The following is a 16,032-nucleotide window of genomic DNA, read 5'->3' as shown; positions in this document are numbered from 1 at the left end:
TCGATTTATAATCTCATAGTCATCAATTTTGTACTTATATACCAATAATTAATATAAACTCATAAAACGGAGTAGATATATGCACATCAACTGAGATTAGACACTGTAATAAGAAAACAAACAAAGTCAAAATAAGTCACGCTAGTGGTCGCATGGATCACAATTGTGATCCACAAGAATATATTGTTCTATAACGCAATAACCATCAGTCAAGGTTAGCAGACTACTGCGTTATGAGAGAGGGGATGGGGCACGAGGAAGGTACACAGATGCTGAAGGTCAACAATCTTACCAAAAAACAGGAGCGAAAAAATCTAAACGGCTGGATCACTATTGTGCTCTGCGCGACCACTGGAGTGTTAATGTCATAGGACACTGCTGTGTTGTCTTAACATGTGGGTTATACCAGAACATATTGTAAGCTGATGTTTTTCCAGTTTTTAAGGTTTAAATTGGACATTTGATAATACAGTATATATACAGATAATTGTTACCTTCATATTTCAAGGCATTTTCTGATAATTTTGCTGCAAGTTTTGGAAAAAGAAGAGTGCAACTTATATTCTGAAGTAATTATACAGAAAACTTGGTATCTTACAATATTTTAAGTTATTAGTATTGATATGTTTTTGTATTTTTTCACAGTTGTAAGATTTTACTTTCGAGTATTAGGAAATGCAAATTTTTAGTTCTAAAATATATTTTATTTGTATTTGTAATTAATGTTTCGGAGTCCATTTTCAACAACGGATGGTTACAAAATTTATTTAAAATACCTACTGAATGGCATTAAAAGTTAAGTTAGGCTTTCAGTAAGAAAAGAGTGATACTTGTGTTGGGAATATTTATTAAACAAAGTTTGTATTTTTTGTGCCAGGTTGGAAAACATGTGGATCGCTGCCTATACAAATTACATGCTACTCGAATTGCTAGACTAGGCCTGGGAGACGAATCCGGTTCTAGTAGTAAAAACTGGAGTATAGAAAGTGACTTTGAAACATGGTGCAAAGTGCTTTTGCCTCGGCTGAAACAATGGGACTCTGAGCCAGAAGATGGTGGAAAATGTAATAGTAAATGTAGTGGCATTTGTAAAAGTAAGAAATCTGGAAAAGTGAAAAGTAAGGTAAAAGTAAGTATTCTTATTATTTTCTTACATGAGCAAATAGTTCCTGCTAATTCCACTATCATGCATGCTGAATGTTAAGTCTATGTAAAGTGACCAGATGTCCTGTTTTGAAAGGGACAGTACCATTTTTCAACCTATTTTCTCAAATGTCCCAATTGGTCAGAGATGTCATATCTAGGGAATCTGGCAGACTGGGGACTCGGGAGCGTATAGTCAGATTGGCAAAGATTGTTTGAATATCACTTATATTCTAAAACCCTTGAAATTATATACACATACTAGCAAGATACCCGTGCTTCGCTACGGTATTATACTGAAAATTATAATTGAATGCTTATTGTTTTAGATATATAATCCACCGATATTCGCGATCTGACTCGTTTTCTGCGAGATTCTGCCAAAATTCGCGATCTGACTCGTTTTCTGACTGATTACGGCAACGTTTCTCCCATTTTTCAATCTTTTTTCCAGCAATCGATTTCGTACTTCCCGGGCTAGGTCCAGGTATTCTACCCAGTCAGTTGGGTCCCTAAATCTTTTCCATCTTTTCCTATAAGCATTTTTAATATGGATCAAATCCTTCAGGAGATCCGGCGTTGTGTCGTCTTGGGTGCCTTGGCGGTACTGAACCCGCAGCCGGACTGCATTCTTAGTCATTACCCGTTCAGGACCCGTTTCCAGCGCGGTCCGCACATTTGACGACGGTCCAGAACATTATTATTATTATTATTATTATTATTATTATTATTATTATTAGATATTCTGACCCCACAGCAAGATGCAAGACCGCTACTTGGCGGTAAATTACATCTGCTGATATTGTCATTTTTTTCAATGTGACCGGTACCATTGTCGCGCGTAGGCAAGTGTCGCGGGATTTCTGGCGATACGAATGACATTCTTTGTATTATTGACCATATTATAGAGGTGAACAATTTGACGGTCAATCTCATTCCTATCGTTTATTTCAAATGTGTTTACTTTTTTATTTATATGCCAGGAGAATCTACTGTAATCTAAGAACGTTCACCGAAGGAATATATGGCTGTTGAAAATGAACCCCAGGAAAGATTATAAATGATTGGTTTATGATCAGAATAAGTACATCGAAAATCTGCAGCCTGTTTCCAGTCATTCGACAGGGTCAGGAATGGAATGAATAAAGCCCCATCTAGGGGCGACAATATTAATTATGCCGGCTGCCGAAGTACTCCTCTGGGGCAATGATCGATGAATGACAAATGAAATAAAATATTGGACAGTGTTGCTGGAATGAATGATGACGGGGAAAACCAGAGTATCCGGAGAAAACCCTGTCCCACCTCCGTTTTGTCCAGCACGAATTTCACATGGAGTGACCTGGATTTGAACCACGGAACCCAGCTGTGAGAGGCAGGCGCGCTGCCGCCTGAGCAACGGAAGCTCCTTATAAGTACATTATGAACAGTAGAATCAATTGGTCTCACCTCCTTTTACACCCCACCGCTGTTAAGTATATTTACCCCCAGCCCCCAAAAAATAATTAAAAGAAGGCGTGTTTATGTTTAAAGGAGATTCCAAACACCAATGTTCACGTCTTTTACCTTCAGTTTTGAGATATAAGTATCCCCATGAAAATAATTCACTTTTTTCACTTCCTTTCACACTCCTCCCCCCCCCCCCCCTCCCCAAGTGAATTTTCCGGCAAAAAATACTCGTTTCTTTAATAGTAAAGGATCTTCTAAATACCAATTATCATGACTCTAACTTCTTCAGTTTTTTATTTGTGTCCTCATGAAAGGAATTCAACTCCTTTTCACTCCCACCTCCCAAGATGGTTTCCCCCCAAAAACGCGTTTTTCTTTGTTTTTAAAGGAGATCCCAATACCAATTTTCACGCCTGTAACAACTTTAGTTTTTATTAGATGTATGTATTCACATACAATTAAGTAAATTCATTTTTCAATTCTTTCACCCCCCCCTCTTTACTGGATTTTCCAAGAATACGTCTCTCTTTACTTTTAAAGCAGATTCCAAATATCAAATTTCATGTCTGTAATGTCTTCATTTTTGAGATATCAGTTGCCTAATTAAAAGAATTCAACACCATTTTGTCACTTTTACCCCCCTCCCCTCCACCCAAGTGGTAATTCCGAAAACTAAAAATACACGTTTCTTTATTTTTAATAGAGATAAAAATACCATTTTCACTTCTGTAACTTGTTAAGTTTTTTTTTAGATACACTGTAGAAATTCTAATTTTGAAATCTCACCCCCTTTTAGTTCCCATTAAGTGGAGTTTCCAAAAACAAATCACCTGTGTTTCTTTACATTTACAGGAGATTCCAAATACCCAATTTTTACGTCTGTAATATTTTACGTTTCTCAGATATTCTGTAGATTTAGTCTTTCAAAAAATTCACCCCACTTTGTCACTCCTGATTAACCGCCATTAATTGGATTTTCCAAAAACAAAAAATATGTGTTTCTTTATTTTTAAAGCAGATCCCATATATAAATTTTCAGTTCTGTAATATCTTCAGTTTCTGAAATATATGTATTCTCATTAAAGGGCATTCAACCCATTATTCACCCTTTTTTACGCTTCCTATTGGGATTTACAGAAAACAAAAAAATACATGTTCCTTTATTTTTAAGGGAGATTCTAAATACCAATTTTTATATCTGTAAACTTTTAAAGTTTCAAGATGTAGGCACACTCATTTTAAAAATTCTGCCCCCTTTTCACTCCCCCATTATTTGGATTTTCCAAAAATGAAAAAATACCTATTTCTTTATTTTTAAAGTAGATCCCAAATACCAATTTTCAGGTCTGTAATATTTTCAGGTTCTGAAATATAAGTAGCCTCATTAAAGACATTCAACCCCTTTTTCACCCTTTTCCACCCTTCCTATTGGGATTTTCCGAAAACAAAAAAAATACTTGTTTCTTTATTTTTAAAGGAGATTCTAAATACACATTTTTACATCTATAAACTTTCAAAGTCTTGAGATATAGATACTCATTTTAAAAATTCACCCCCTTGTCACCCCGCCATTCATTGGATTTTCCCAATACAAAAAAATACATGATTCTTTATTTTTAAAGTAGATCCCAAATACCAATTTTCAGGTCTGTAATATCTTCAGGTTCTGAAATATAAGTAGCCTCATTAGAGGCATTCAACCCATTTTTCACACTTTTCCACCCTTCCTGTTGGGATTTTCCAAAAACAAAAAAAAATGCATGTTTCTTTATTTTTAAAGGAGATTCTAAATACCAATTTTTACATCTATAAACTTTCAAAGTTTTGGGATATAGATACTCATTTTAAAATTCACGACCTCTTGACCCCCCATAAATTGGATTTTCCAAAAACAAAAAAATACCTGTTTCTTTATATTTAAAAGAGATCCCACACACTAATTTTCAGGTCTGTAATATCTTCAGTTTCTGAGATATAAGTATCCACATTAAAGGCATTCAACCCCTTTTTCACCCCTTTTCACCCCTCCTATTGGGATTTTCCAAAAACAAAACAAAAAAAACGTGTTTATTTTTAATGAAGATTCTAAATACCAATTTTTACATCTGTAAACTTTAAAATTTTTGAGATATAGATGCACTCATTTTAAAAATTCACCCCCCTTTTCACCCTCCCATTAATTGGATTTTCCTAAAACAAAAAAATACTTTTTTCTTTATTTTTAAAAGAGATCAAAAGTACCAATTTTCAGGTCTGTAATATATTCAGTTTCTGAGATATAAGTACCGGTATCCTGATTAAAGGCATTCAACCCCCTTTTCACCCTTTTTCACCCCTGCTATTGGGATTTTCTAAAAACAAAAAAAAAATTTGTGTTTCCTTATGTTTAAAGAAGATTCTAAATACCAATTTTTTCAATTGTAAACTTTTAAAGTTTTGAGATATAGATACACTCATTTTAAAATTTTACCCCTTTTTTCACCCCCTTAGTGACGGAATATCCAAAAATCCTCTCTTAGCGAGCACTTGCATCTTAATATGAATATATCCCCAAAATTTCATTTCTTTATGTCAAGTAGTTTTGTTTCGGCAATGATGTGTCAGTCAGTCAGTCAGGACAAGTTCTTTTATTTATATATATATATATATATATATATATATATATATATATATATATACAAAGCACATATAAATTTCTGAAACCATTCAACCTTCAAATCTCTTTCAGATCCTGCTGTAAGTTTTCGAGTCTTTATACTACACGCAAGAATGTATAATCACTGGTTGAATACTTAACTACGGGATGGAGCTGAACCCGTGCGGCTGAAGTCTTCTTTCTTCTGCGCTGAAATCTCTGGAACCCGTTACTTCGTCGGCTATGCAAAATCTTCCCAATGAGAACAATTGCTGGCTTATGATTATTATTATTATACTCCAACACCTAATTGACTACTGGTGTGGAAAACCCTGTGATCGTTCACTAACGAATCACACACATTTCAACAGTCTTTTATCCCTCTAACAACCGAGCTCGATAGCTGCAGTCGCTTAAGTGCGGCCAGTATCCAGTATTCGGGAGATAGTAGGTTTGAACCCCACTGTCGGCAGCCCTGAAAATGGTTTTCCATGGTTTCCCATTTTCACACCAGGCAAATGCTGGGGCTGTACCTTAATTAAGGCCACGGCTGCTTCCTTCCCACTCCTAGCCCTTTCCTGTCCCATCGTCGCCATAAGACCTATCTGTGTCGGTGCGACGTTAAGCAACTAGCAAAAAAGAATCCCTCTAACTGGCTAATGTTTAAGGTACACACTTGCGGCTCTACTCAAACTATACCAGCCCACTAACAGTTCTCCCTGACCGACTAACAGTTTATTTCCGGCCAACACAGTCCAAAGGCTGAGAATCAAAAGGCCTTGTTGTTCATGAATTAAGAGTTTATATTTCTTTTCCATCCCTTTGAGAACTCTCTACTGAATAATACACCACCACCACCACCACCACCACCACCACCACTAGTCACTTATATACGCCATAGCATCACTGTTGTCTGATTGGTTCCTTAGTATAGTACCTCCCAGTCACGTAACTACATGTGATTTTCTAGCAACTTGGAGCTATCCGTATGTTACTCACACGACATTGTACATCTCCAGAAGAAATGCGTATTTAGCTTGCACAATGTTTCATAAGACCGAGTCACAAAACTCTTGGCTTACAAACTTCTACACCACATAGAATGTTCTAATTCTTTCTTTGGAATATTCTGTCATTCCCATTATTATAATTACTATTATTTATGAATTATAGACATATACAGACACTCCTGTAATTTTTCTTCATGTATACATGTGTTTATATACCTGCTACTTTTCATATCACAGGCTTTATACCCTGGAGGTTGCGGATTCGAATCTCGTCCGAGTCCGTTCACTCGCTCTGTTATATGCGAAAGGCGCGTCGCGAACCGTTGTTCACGACAGAGATAATGGAATGATTTGTCGAGGGAAATGTTCGATAATTAAATCATCGAAGAAAAACTTGTCAAACAGTTGCTGGTGAATATCCCACCTGGGTGACGGTCCAAAATGCAGTTGATTGATTGATTGATTGATTGATTGATTGATTGATTGATTGATTGATTGAATAGTGTTATTTGTCTTATGTTTGGTAAATACAGTCAACCCCCTATATACCGCCACCCCCAGTTATTGCCCACGATGAACAACAAACCGATATTCTTGATGAAAATAGCAGTGTAACTACCTCGATATAATACCACTTCTACCATCGGTAGCACTGGTACAGAAGCGTCATACAGTGTTAAAAGTGTACTCAATATATCGCTGACTGTTGATTTAAAATCATCGGCAGGAACCCAGAGAATTTATCTTCAAACATGGCTTTTTCCCAATCCTTTAGGAATGTGAACAGGCTGGATGCTACTGACCCTCATTGGTAGCTCATTATGTTGATTGGCATAGCCCAGGGGATTTGCTGTACCTGCTCTGGATGTATGATCATGGCATACAATGGAAATTTCCATACTGCTAACACTGTAGATCGTTTCTGTGAATAGCTTTGGAACCTTGGATAAACAACAATTTCAGGGTAAAGAACTTGGCATGAACTCACCTTGACCTGTTACAAACTTCATTCCTGTCTATCTGTATGCTCCATTGAAATAATTTTTCAGACGTGAATAAATATACTTTTCTTTGCTTATCATAACTGTATAAAATTTGCATGAAACATGTCCCAGTATTGTACAAATACAAAATATCTAGATAAATTAATTGTTGAATTAACACTATTATAGAAACTTCCTGGGCAGTATATTGAAATAGAAATTAATGGCTTAAAACGTGACCTCGATTTAACGCCGCCCTCTTTATTGCGCCAACTACACTCAAAACAAACAATGGCATTTATAACTAGGGATAACTGTAGTCAAATAGATACCAATGTTATTTGTTGAGTAATGAAATAATTTTGCCTTTTGTTTATAGTAAATAGATAAACAGGCCTATCATTTTTCCTTTTGCGTTATCTTAATATTAGAAAATAGATGTACATAATGTTGTACGATTAAAGAGTGGTTAGTTAAGTATATAAATTTCATTATTCGTCCGTATTGAACCAAGATTACAATTTATTAAAATTCGTATCCACCTTATTCAATACCAAAAATGTTGTTAAGATGAAATTACAACATGTATATTTATTTTGTTAGGACTAGTGTCGACGCTTTATATTGCGTCATCATCAGCTGATATACACTGGAAACATTGGCAAACATATATAAGTTTATCTACGTCACACACATTATAAAAACTATAAAGATTTAAAAACCATATTATAATTATACTATTTCCGAGTCCATATTGTCCAAGACTTGCAATTATTAAACTTTGGATTGCTACAGTCTGATGCAATTTGGTTTAAATAATCATTAAAATTAAACAAAACTAATAATAAAATCACGATCTTCTTAAAAACATTCACTTTGTTTGACGTTTTCTAAAAAATGTTTTTGTAGAAACGTATTAAAACCATTCAATAAAGTCCTCAGGCTATTGCCATGTAGTGAACATAATGTCGCAGAATAAGGTTAAACAGTCTCCTTAAATGACATTGACACTGTTTGACATTTCAAAATCTTTTAAAACCATATTAAAATTATTCTGTGAAATCTTCAAAATGTTGAAATGTGGCGATCGTGAAAAGAGGCGGACTCAGAAGCCGGTGCTTTATGAAGTTACCAATTATTTCATTCTCAGTTCAATGCGGACCTGAAATAATATGAATATATTAACCTTCACTTTAACTGGAAAAGTGTAAACTTTACGTCTTATAACATGTGACTCACCTCGTGAGATCACTGTCCTAGCAAAGCATCGTGTAGCTAAGTGAATCTTGTTGTGTCAGCAATCCAGTGTCAAAGGTTGGTTTTGGGTCAAAGAGGGGAACTAGGGGAAGGAGGGAGGAGCAACTGAGGGGCGGCAACCTGTTGGAGCTCCGGAGGGAGGCAGTATGTGCAGTTACATACTGCCTTCCACGATAACGGCTCCCTCCTTCCCCTAGTTCCCCTCTTTAACCCAAAAACCAACCTTGGACACTGGATTGCTGACACAACAAGGTTCACTTAGCTACACGATGCTTTGCTAGGACAGTGATCTCACGAGGTGAGTCACATGTTATAAGATGTAAAGTTTACACTTTTTCAGTTAAAGTGAAGGTTAATATATTCATATTATTTCAGGTCCACATTGAACTGAGAATGAAATAATTGGTAACTTCATAAAGCACCGGCTTCTGAGTCCGCCTCTTTTCATGATCGCCACATTTCAACATTTTGAAGATTTCACAGAATAATTTTAATATGGTTTTAAAAGATTTTGAAGTGTCAAACAGTGTCAATGTCATTTAAGAAGATTGTTTAACCTTATTCTGCGACATTATGTTCACTACATGGCAATAGCCTGAGGACTTTATTGAATGGTTTTAATATGTTTCTACAAAAACATTTTTTAGAAAACGTCAAACAAAGTGAATGTTTTTAAGAAGATCGTGATTTTATTATTAGTTTTGTTTAATTTTAATGATTATTTAAACCAAATTGCATCAGATTGTAGCAATCCAAAGTTTAATAATTGCAAGTCTTGGACAATATGGACTCGGAAATAGTATAATTATAATATAGTTTTTAAATCTTTATAGTTTTTATAATGTGTGTGACGTAGATAAACTTATATATGTTTGCCAATGTTTCCAGTGTATATCAGCTGATGATAACGCAATATAAAGCGTCGACACTAGTCCTGATAAAATAATATACATGTTGTAATTTCATCTTAACAACTTTTTTGGTATTGAATAAGGTGGATACGAATTTTAATAAATTGTAAAGAGTGGTTAGGTTTTCACACCTTTCAGTATTGGTAAGTGTGCCGTTGCCAGTTTCTGAAAATATGGTCTCCTACCCTATGCCAGGCATGTTTTGGAAGATGATTTAAGAAAGTTGAATGTTCATCAGAAAACATTTGTTTGATGCTGCAGAAGTTTCAAGAACCACTTGAGTACTCTTGTACAGAGTGGACAAAGTACAACTGGTCTGAAAGATATTTATAAGACTGATGCAGAATTGACCCTTGTTAATAAACAGGAGAACTGGCCATCACAGGAAATGCTGGAAACAATGATTTCGATGCACCAATCGGTTGCCGTCACATGTCTGCGCGTGCGTATCTCCCGCATGCTCTGTCCCGAGTATGTTGCTCTGTCACTACGAAAATATGTTTAATGACCAGTTGAATGCAACATAAAATGGTGCGCATGGTAAAACAGTGCGTGTTCATTGTCGAGTGTTAAGCGAAGCACAATTTATGGAAAACCTGTGTGGAACTGTTTGCGGCATTGCTTAAGACTGGAAGTGTTTTGGGAAAACCTCCCGTGAAGTAGCAATGCAAAACTTAGTGGCAAAATGGAGTGAAACGGGCTCTGTATTGAATAAAACCATAACTATCTAAAAAGATTGAAGGAAAGCCTGGAATGAAGTCCGAAATCTTGACGCCATGGAAATTAAAGAGATCGTCGTGTTGAAACAGACCTGCATCTGTATCCTTATAAATTTACTGTTGTGCATGCAATGAAGCGTTCAGATGAACCTTAAATTGTCGAGTTCTCCTGGTAGTTTCTGAGTGAAGTGGAGTCAGGACTTTTGGATCCTCAGTTTTCATTTCTTCAGATGAGACCATTTCCTATATATTCTGTGATGTTCATCAACAAGTGTCAAGTCTCCATCAGTCCATTTGTAAATAATTTCCGGGCTGGTTTTATTTTGCCCACCCAGTACAAGCTACTCTTCTTTGTCACTTATTCATGACAGTACTTAACTTGTTGGTGTATTGACGAGCTGCTGTTTGGGTCTATGTATTGTAGTTTTTAATAATCCATTTTCAAATGACCCTTTCCACAGTGAATCTTTTGGAAGTTTTAAGCATAAGTGTGTCCATCGCTGAAATTATCCTTGTATGTTGATGCCATTATATCTTCTTTTAGTTCAGAATTGTTCTAGGCTGAGTGGCTCGGGCGGTTGAGGTGCTGGCATTCTGAATTCAAACTTGGCAGGTTGGATCCTGGCTCAGTCCAGTCGTATTTGAAGGTTCTCGAATACGTCAGCCTCGTGTTGGTAGATTTACTGGCACGTAAATGAACTCCAGCAGGACAAAATTACAGCACCTCCGTGTCTCCGAAAACTGTCAAAAGTAGTTAGTGAGACGTAAAATATTAACATTAACATAACATGTCTGGTCGTAAGTAGTTTGTCCCACCGCAGTATCGTCTTTCTCGGAGGGGATTTTTTGTTAAATCTTCCTGTGATGTCTTATTGCCAATTCATTTCACTCTTTCGACTTTGTGAATGTTGGTGAGCTTAGCATTGTCAATGAACTTTTTTTTTTTCTTTTTCAAAATATTGTAGCACATGTCAAAGTAAAGATATGTAGTTGATATCTACATTGCTATGTAAACTTGTAGACAATCGAAACAAAACAGAAGTTCTTTTTCCTATACTAGTGTTTAAACAACTATTCAGTGGTATTCTGTCATTGATGTTAATTCTCTCTCTTCTACATCAGTTACTGTCCCATTATATTTATCTACATGTTCTTTTCCTGAATTCTTAATAAATAAACTGAAAGAATCCTAAATCTAATGTTAACAGTCGTCATTTCTAAACCACTTATGAATAGCTTTGATGTCATTTTCAGTGAGTTATGTATGTAGACAGAACTACTCCTAAATCACTTTTTGTATCTGGTAGAAACAATTTGTTCTTCTATTTCAGTCTTTATGGAATCATCACTTATTTAGGACACTATATCCTGTCATGTCATGCTTATCACCCCTGTCTATTCTACCAATGGTTGTGGCAAGTCAGTCCTTGACTGTGTTTAAATCCAACTTTGGCAGGCTGAGTGTCTCAGACGGATGAGGCGCTGGTATTCTGAATCCTAACTTGGCAGGTTTGATCCTGGCTCAGTCCGGTGGTATTCGAAGGTGCTTAAATAAGTCGGCTTCATGTAGGTAGGCTTACAGGCATGTAAAAGAACTCCTTTTATACTAAATTCTGGCACCTCTTTGTCTCTGAAAATGACAAAAGTAGTTTGTGGGACGTAAAAACATATAATTTATTATTATTATTATTATTATTATTATTATTATTATTATTATTATTATTATGCCAACATTAAGGCCTATCCTTAGTGATAGGCAACACTTTAAATGCCTGAATACGTTGAAGTCTTTCTTAATAATCTTGACCATAATTGCCAGTATTGGGTCCATATTGACTTAATCACAGTAAATAGAGAGATAAACAATGCCCCTAGTCAGTACTATGTATTAAAAATTTATTTACATTTCACACTTCAGAATATACCGTATAATAGATGTTTTGAGAACGATGTTTCTCTTCTTCAGCTGTATAGGTTAAAATTCATATATTACATTAAGGCCTAATGAAACAGGCCCCCCCCCACTAAGAAAACTAAAACTGTGACATGTACAATATGACATATAAAAATTTTATTAATAATTGCATGGAAGTAAAATCGATATTGTCATCTCCATATAAACACGATATTACGGGTATGTCTGTATAGATAAAATGTTGAACACTGTTGCAATATGATGTCAAATGTGTCCTCCTTAATCCAATACTCCCTTATCAGCAGACTCCTGACATTGAACTGCAAATTTTGTCAGGGAGGCAACATTGTTTCTATGAAGAGCAATCATGGTTTTAGACAGGCCATGTGGCTCAGATAGTTACAGCGCTGGCTTTCCGAGCTCAAGTTGGCAGATTCGATCCTGGCTCAGTCCGGTGGTATTCGAAGGTGCTCAAATACATCAGCCCTGTATCGGTAGATTTACCAGCACGTAAAAGAACTCCTGCGGGACAAAATTCAGCACCTTGGTGTAAAACAAAGAACATTATCAATCTTGGCTTTAGCTTTTGCGCATTAATTCACTTTAATCAAACGAATCTACTACCTCCTCGATTTTGTCACAGTGATTAGCATAGTATAAAGCGGGCATCAGCAAGTACCCCAGCATGTTAGAACAGGTTTCAGAGGGAGAGGTAGATCTGGAACCAGTTTTCTAAACTTTTGAATGCAGGTAAGCGAGTACAAAAATAGCTTCTTAACCTTTTCACTGCCGAGATAGTCTCCCTTAAAAACCACCCATGCTGCATTATTTTTTAATAATTGTCTTAATTAATTCAAATAAAAATAATGTACCACTACTAATTGAAAATTTGGTAATAAAAATAACTAAAGCATGCAGGACTTCCATTGATGTTGATAATAGTAATAATCATAATAATAAAGGATCATCGTAAAGAGTGGCAACAAGTAGTAATACTTGAATCGTCTCGAGTATCAATACCGCATTCATGATCTTTCTTTCAAATGTATTTATGTTACAATCATTTCATAGGTCTATATTCTAATGTACTTTTAATCTTATTTAAGTGTGTGTGTGTGTGTGTGTGTGTGTGTGTGTGTGTGTGTGTGTGTGTGTGTGTGTGTGTGTGTGTGTGTGTGTGTGTGTGTGTGTGTGTGTGTGTGTGTGTGTGTGTGTGTGTGTGTGTGTGTGTGTGTGTGTGTGTGTGTGTGTGTGTGTGTGTGTGTGTGTGTGTGTGTGTGTGTGTGTGTGTGTGTGTGTGTGTGTGTGTGTGTGTGTGTGTGTGTGTGTGTGTGTTTAAGCTCGTGGAATTTAAGTGTTTTGGCAGGTGTAAACAATTGCGACAGTGCTGTAATTTGCCACAGTGCATCTATTTGTATCGTGGAATCAAGTACTAACAACAATTATTTCGTTCTTTGTTCGAGTGCCGTGCAATTAGTGTAATAGTGAAATGGCACCAGGAACGAAGAAGAATCAACAGCAGGCCGAGTGCAGGAGTGCCAACCCAACAGAAGACACCGTGAGGAAAATAATAGAAGAGACACTTCAGTCTAAGGTATTCGTGGAATTAATTGTGAGTACCATAGTGGACAAAATTACGAAGTGTGTGTTAAAGAGACTAGGAGAATCTGTGCAGTTCAATATAAATGCATGTGAGGACCTAAAGAATCAGATTGCCAAGAGAGACAAAGAACTCGCAGAACTGAAAGTGGAAGTAAAATCAAATTATGATAATTTGGAACAATATCGGCGTAGAAATAACCTCCGCATATTTGGCATTCCGGAGGAGTCAAATGAGGACACGGACAATTTAGTATTAAATGTTGCCCGTGACATTGGAGCCGACATAAAATTGACTGATATTGACAGGAGCCACAGAGTCGGGCTTAAAATTGGTAATAAACCCCGGCCTATTATCGTGAAGATGATAAGTTATCGCACCAGAAAGGAGATATTCGCAAAGAAAAGGCATTTGAAAGGATCTCGTGTCACGATCCGGGAGGAACTTACTTCTGCCAGACTGACGATTCTGAAGGCGGCTATCTCCAATTTCGGCGCCAGAAATGTCTGGACCAGTGATGGAGTTATCCTGTTTAAGACCCCTGACGGCAGCATGCACCGTGCTACGCAGATGAGTGACATTACAAGTAATGGAAATCATTTTATTTTCCATGTTGAAAGAATCTCAATAATAATATAAGAAAATTTATTGGACTCCAACCTATTCAATACATTACAGGATGTTAACGATGTTTAACTAAAAATGTTAACATCCTGTAATGTATTGAATAGGTTGGAGTCCAATAAATTTTCTTATATTATTATTGTTGAGTGACATTCCATAAGCTTACTCATATCTAAACTGTGTTTATTTTACTAACCCATAAGTTGGTAACCCTCTGTATAGAGTTTTGTGTCCTCTTCTAGGATACATATCTCTTTCTCTCTCTCTCTCTCTCTCTCTCTCTCTCTTCCCTTCACTGCTATTTCATTCCACCCTGCTTGGCTGAATGGCTGTCGTCTACCTGCTTGACCTTCACTAGCTCGTTAATTACGGTACCCTACTGTACACTGACCTTGTCCCAACCCTCTGTACAAACTCCGTACTTACAGCAACTTCCTTTTTAGTAATAACTATCACCTTTTCCTGTAAATAGTCAGAATAGGTTTAGAAGATGATTATGTAACATACCAACCTCTTTCAGAGACGAGAAGGAGCATCAAAGATTGCACGAGTAGATTGCAGAAGCATGCGGAAGGGAAAAGTATATTAGAAATTTTTCATACTAATATTAGAAGCATAAGGAAAAATAAGAACATTTTAGACGTTGTTTTGAAAGCATATGATCATAGGTTTGATGTCATAATTTTAACAGAAAGTTGGTCACTGAGTAATGTAAATATAAGTAACCATGCCTTGTATAAATCTTATTACAATGAGGGTTCAGTTAACAAATGTGATGGTGTTGTATTAATGGTAAAAAATGGTTTGGAGCACGAAATGGAAATTATTGAGTATGATGACTTTAAATTTCCCAGAGTAGTAATTAACTATGACAACAAGAAAGTAGCTATTACAGGATTATATCGGTCACATGAATATCACAAACAGCAGTTTCTCAGTGCGTTAGATCATTATATCCAAGATAGATGCCATGTTGAAACTGAACTGATAAAAGGGGACACAAATATAGACCTTTTAAATGAGCACGGCTGTGACGAATATCTCAACATGGCACAAGAAAGTAATTTTCCTTCCTTAATAAACAATCCTACTAGAGTATCTGGTACAAGTAAATCCTGTATTGATCATGCTTTGATTAAAAGTAGGTTGAGAAATGACGACATTCTCTCTATCATCGCTCAAAGTAAAATTTCAGATCATTATCCTATAATAGTGTCTCAACATTCAAAATGCCTTGGTCCCTAAAAATATACATAACATATACATAATAATATACATAACTGTTTTAAAATAGATCATTTTGAGCTTAAAAATAATTTAAGTAAAATAAATTGGGGAGACATCTTGAACAGCAGTGATTTAGATATCAAACTTGATAAATTCTTGAATACGATTAAGAGCTGCATGAGCCTGTCCACTGTTAAATTGAAATCAAAGGATGTTAAAAAAACAGAATGGATTTCTTATGGTTTGGTGAAATCTATTCACACAAGAGACCGACTTTATCAACGATATTTAAAAAACAAGGATAACTTGGAAATTAAAGAACAGTACAGGAAATATAGGAACAAACTAAATGATCTAATTATGAAAACGAAAACTGAGTACTGTATGAATTTGATCATTCGCAATTCAAATAACCGGGGTAAGGTCTGGGGCATAGTCAATGAAATAACACAAAGGTCGGTTAGAAAAGAAGAAATCAAGGAAATCAGATAAAGGTGAGATCTGTAAAGATGACATAAATATTTCTAATATATTTAACAATTATTTCATTAACGAAACC

At 36.0% G+C, this 16,032-nt stretch overlaps 1 protein-coding gene across 1 annotated transcript in view; it reads left to right on the top strand.

Annotated features, from left to right (window-relative positions):
- Positions 1–16,032, top strand: part of LOC136864751 (S-adenosyl-L-methionine-dependent tRNA 4-demethylwyosine synthase TYW1) — a 198,886-nt gene that overhangs the window by 85,271 nt on the left and 97,583 nt on the right. The window contains exon 5 of the mRNA XM_067142109.2: positions 878–1,129. Within this exon, the coding sequence (XP_066998210.2) occupies positions 878–1,129 (252 nt within the window). The remainder of the gene's footprint in view (positions 1–877; positions 1,130–16,032) is intronic.

This window comes from Anabrus simplex, chromosome 2, assembly GCF_040414725.1.
Source record: "Anabrus simplex isolate iqAnaSimp1 chromosome 2, ASM4041472v1, whole genome shotgun sequence".
NCBI classification, from domain to species: Eukaryota; Metazoa; Arthropoda; class Insecta; order Orthoptera; family Tettigoniidae; genus Anabrus; species Anabrus simplex.
The sequence above is the reverse complement of the archived record's forward strand: the minus strand, read 5'-3'. Positions and strand labels throughout refer to the sequence as shown.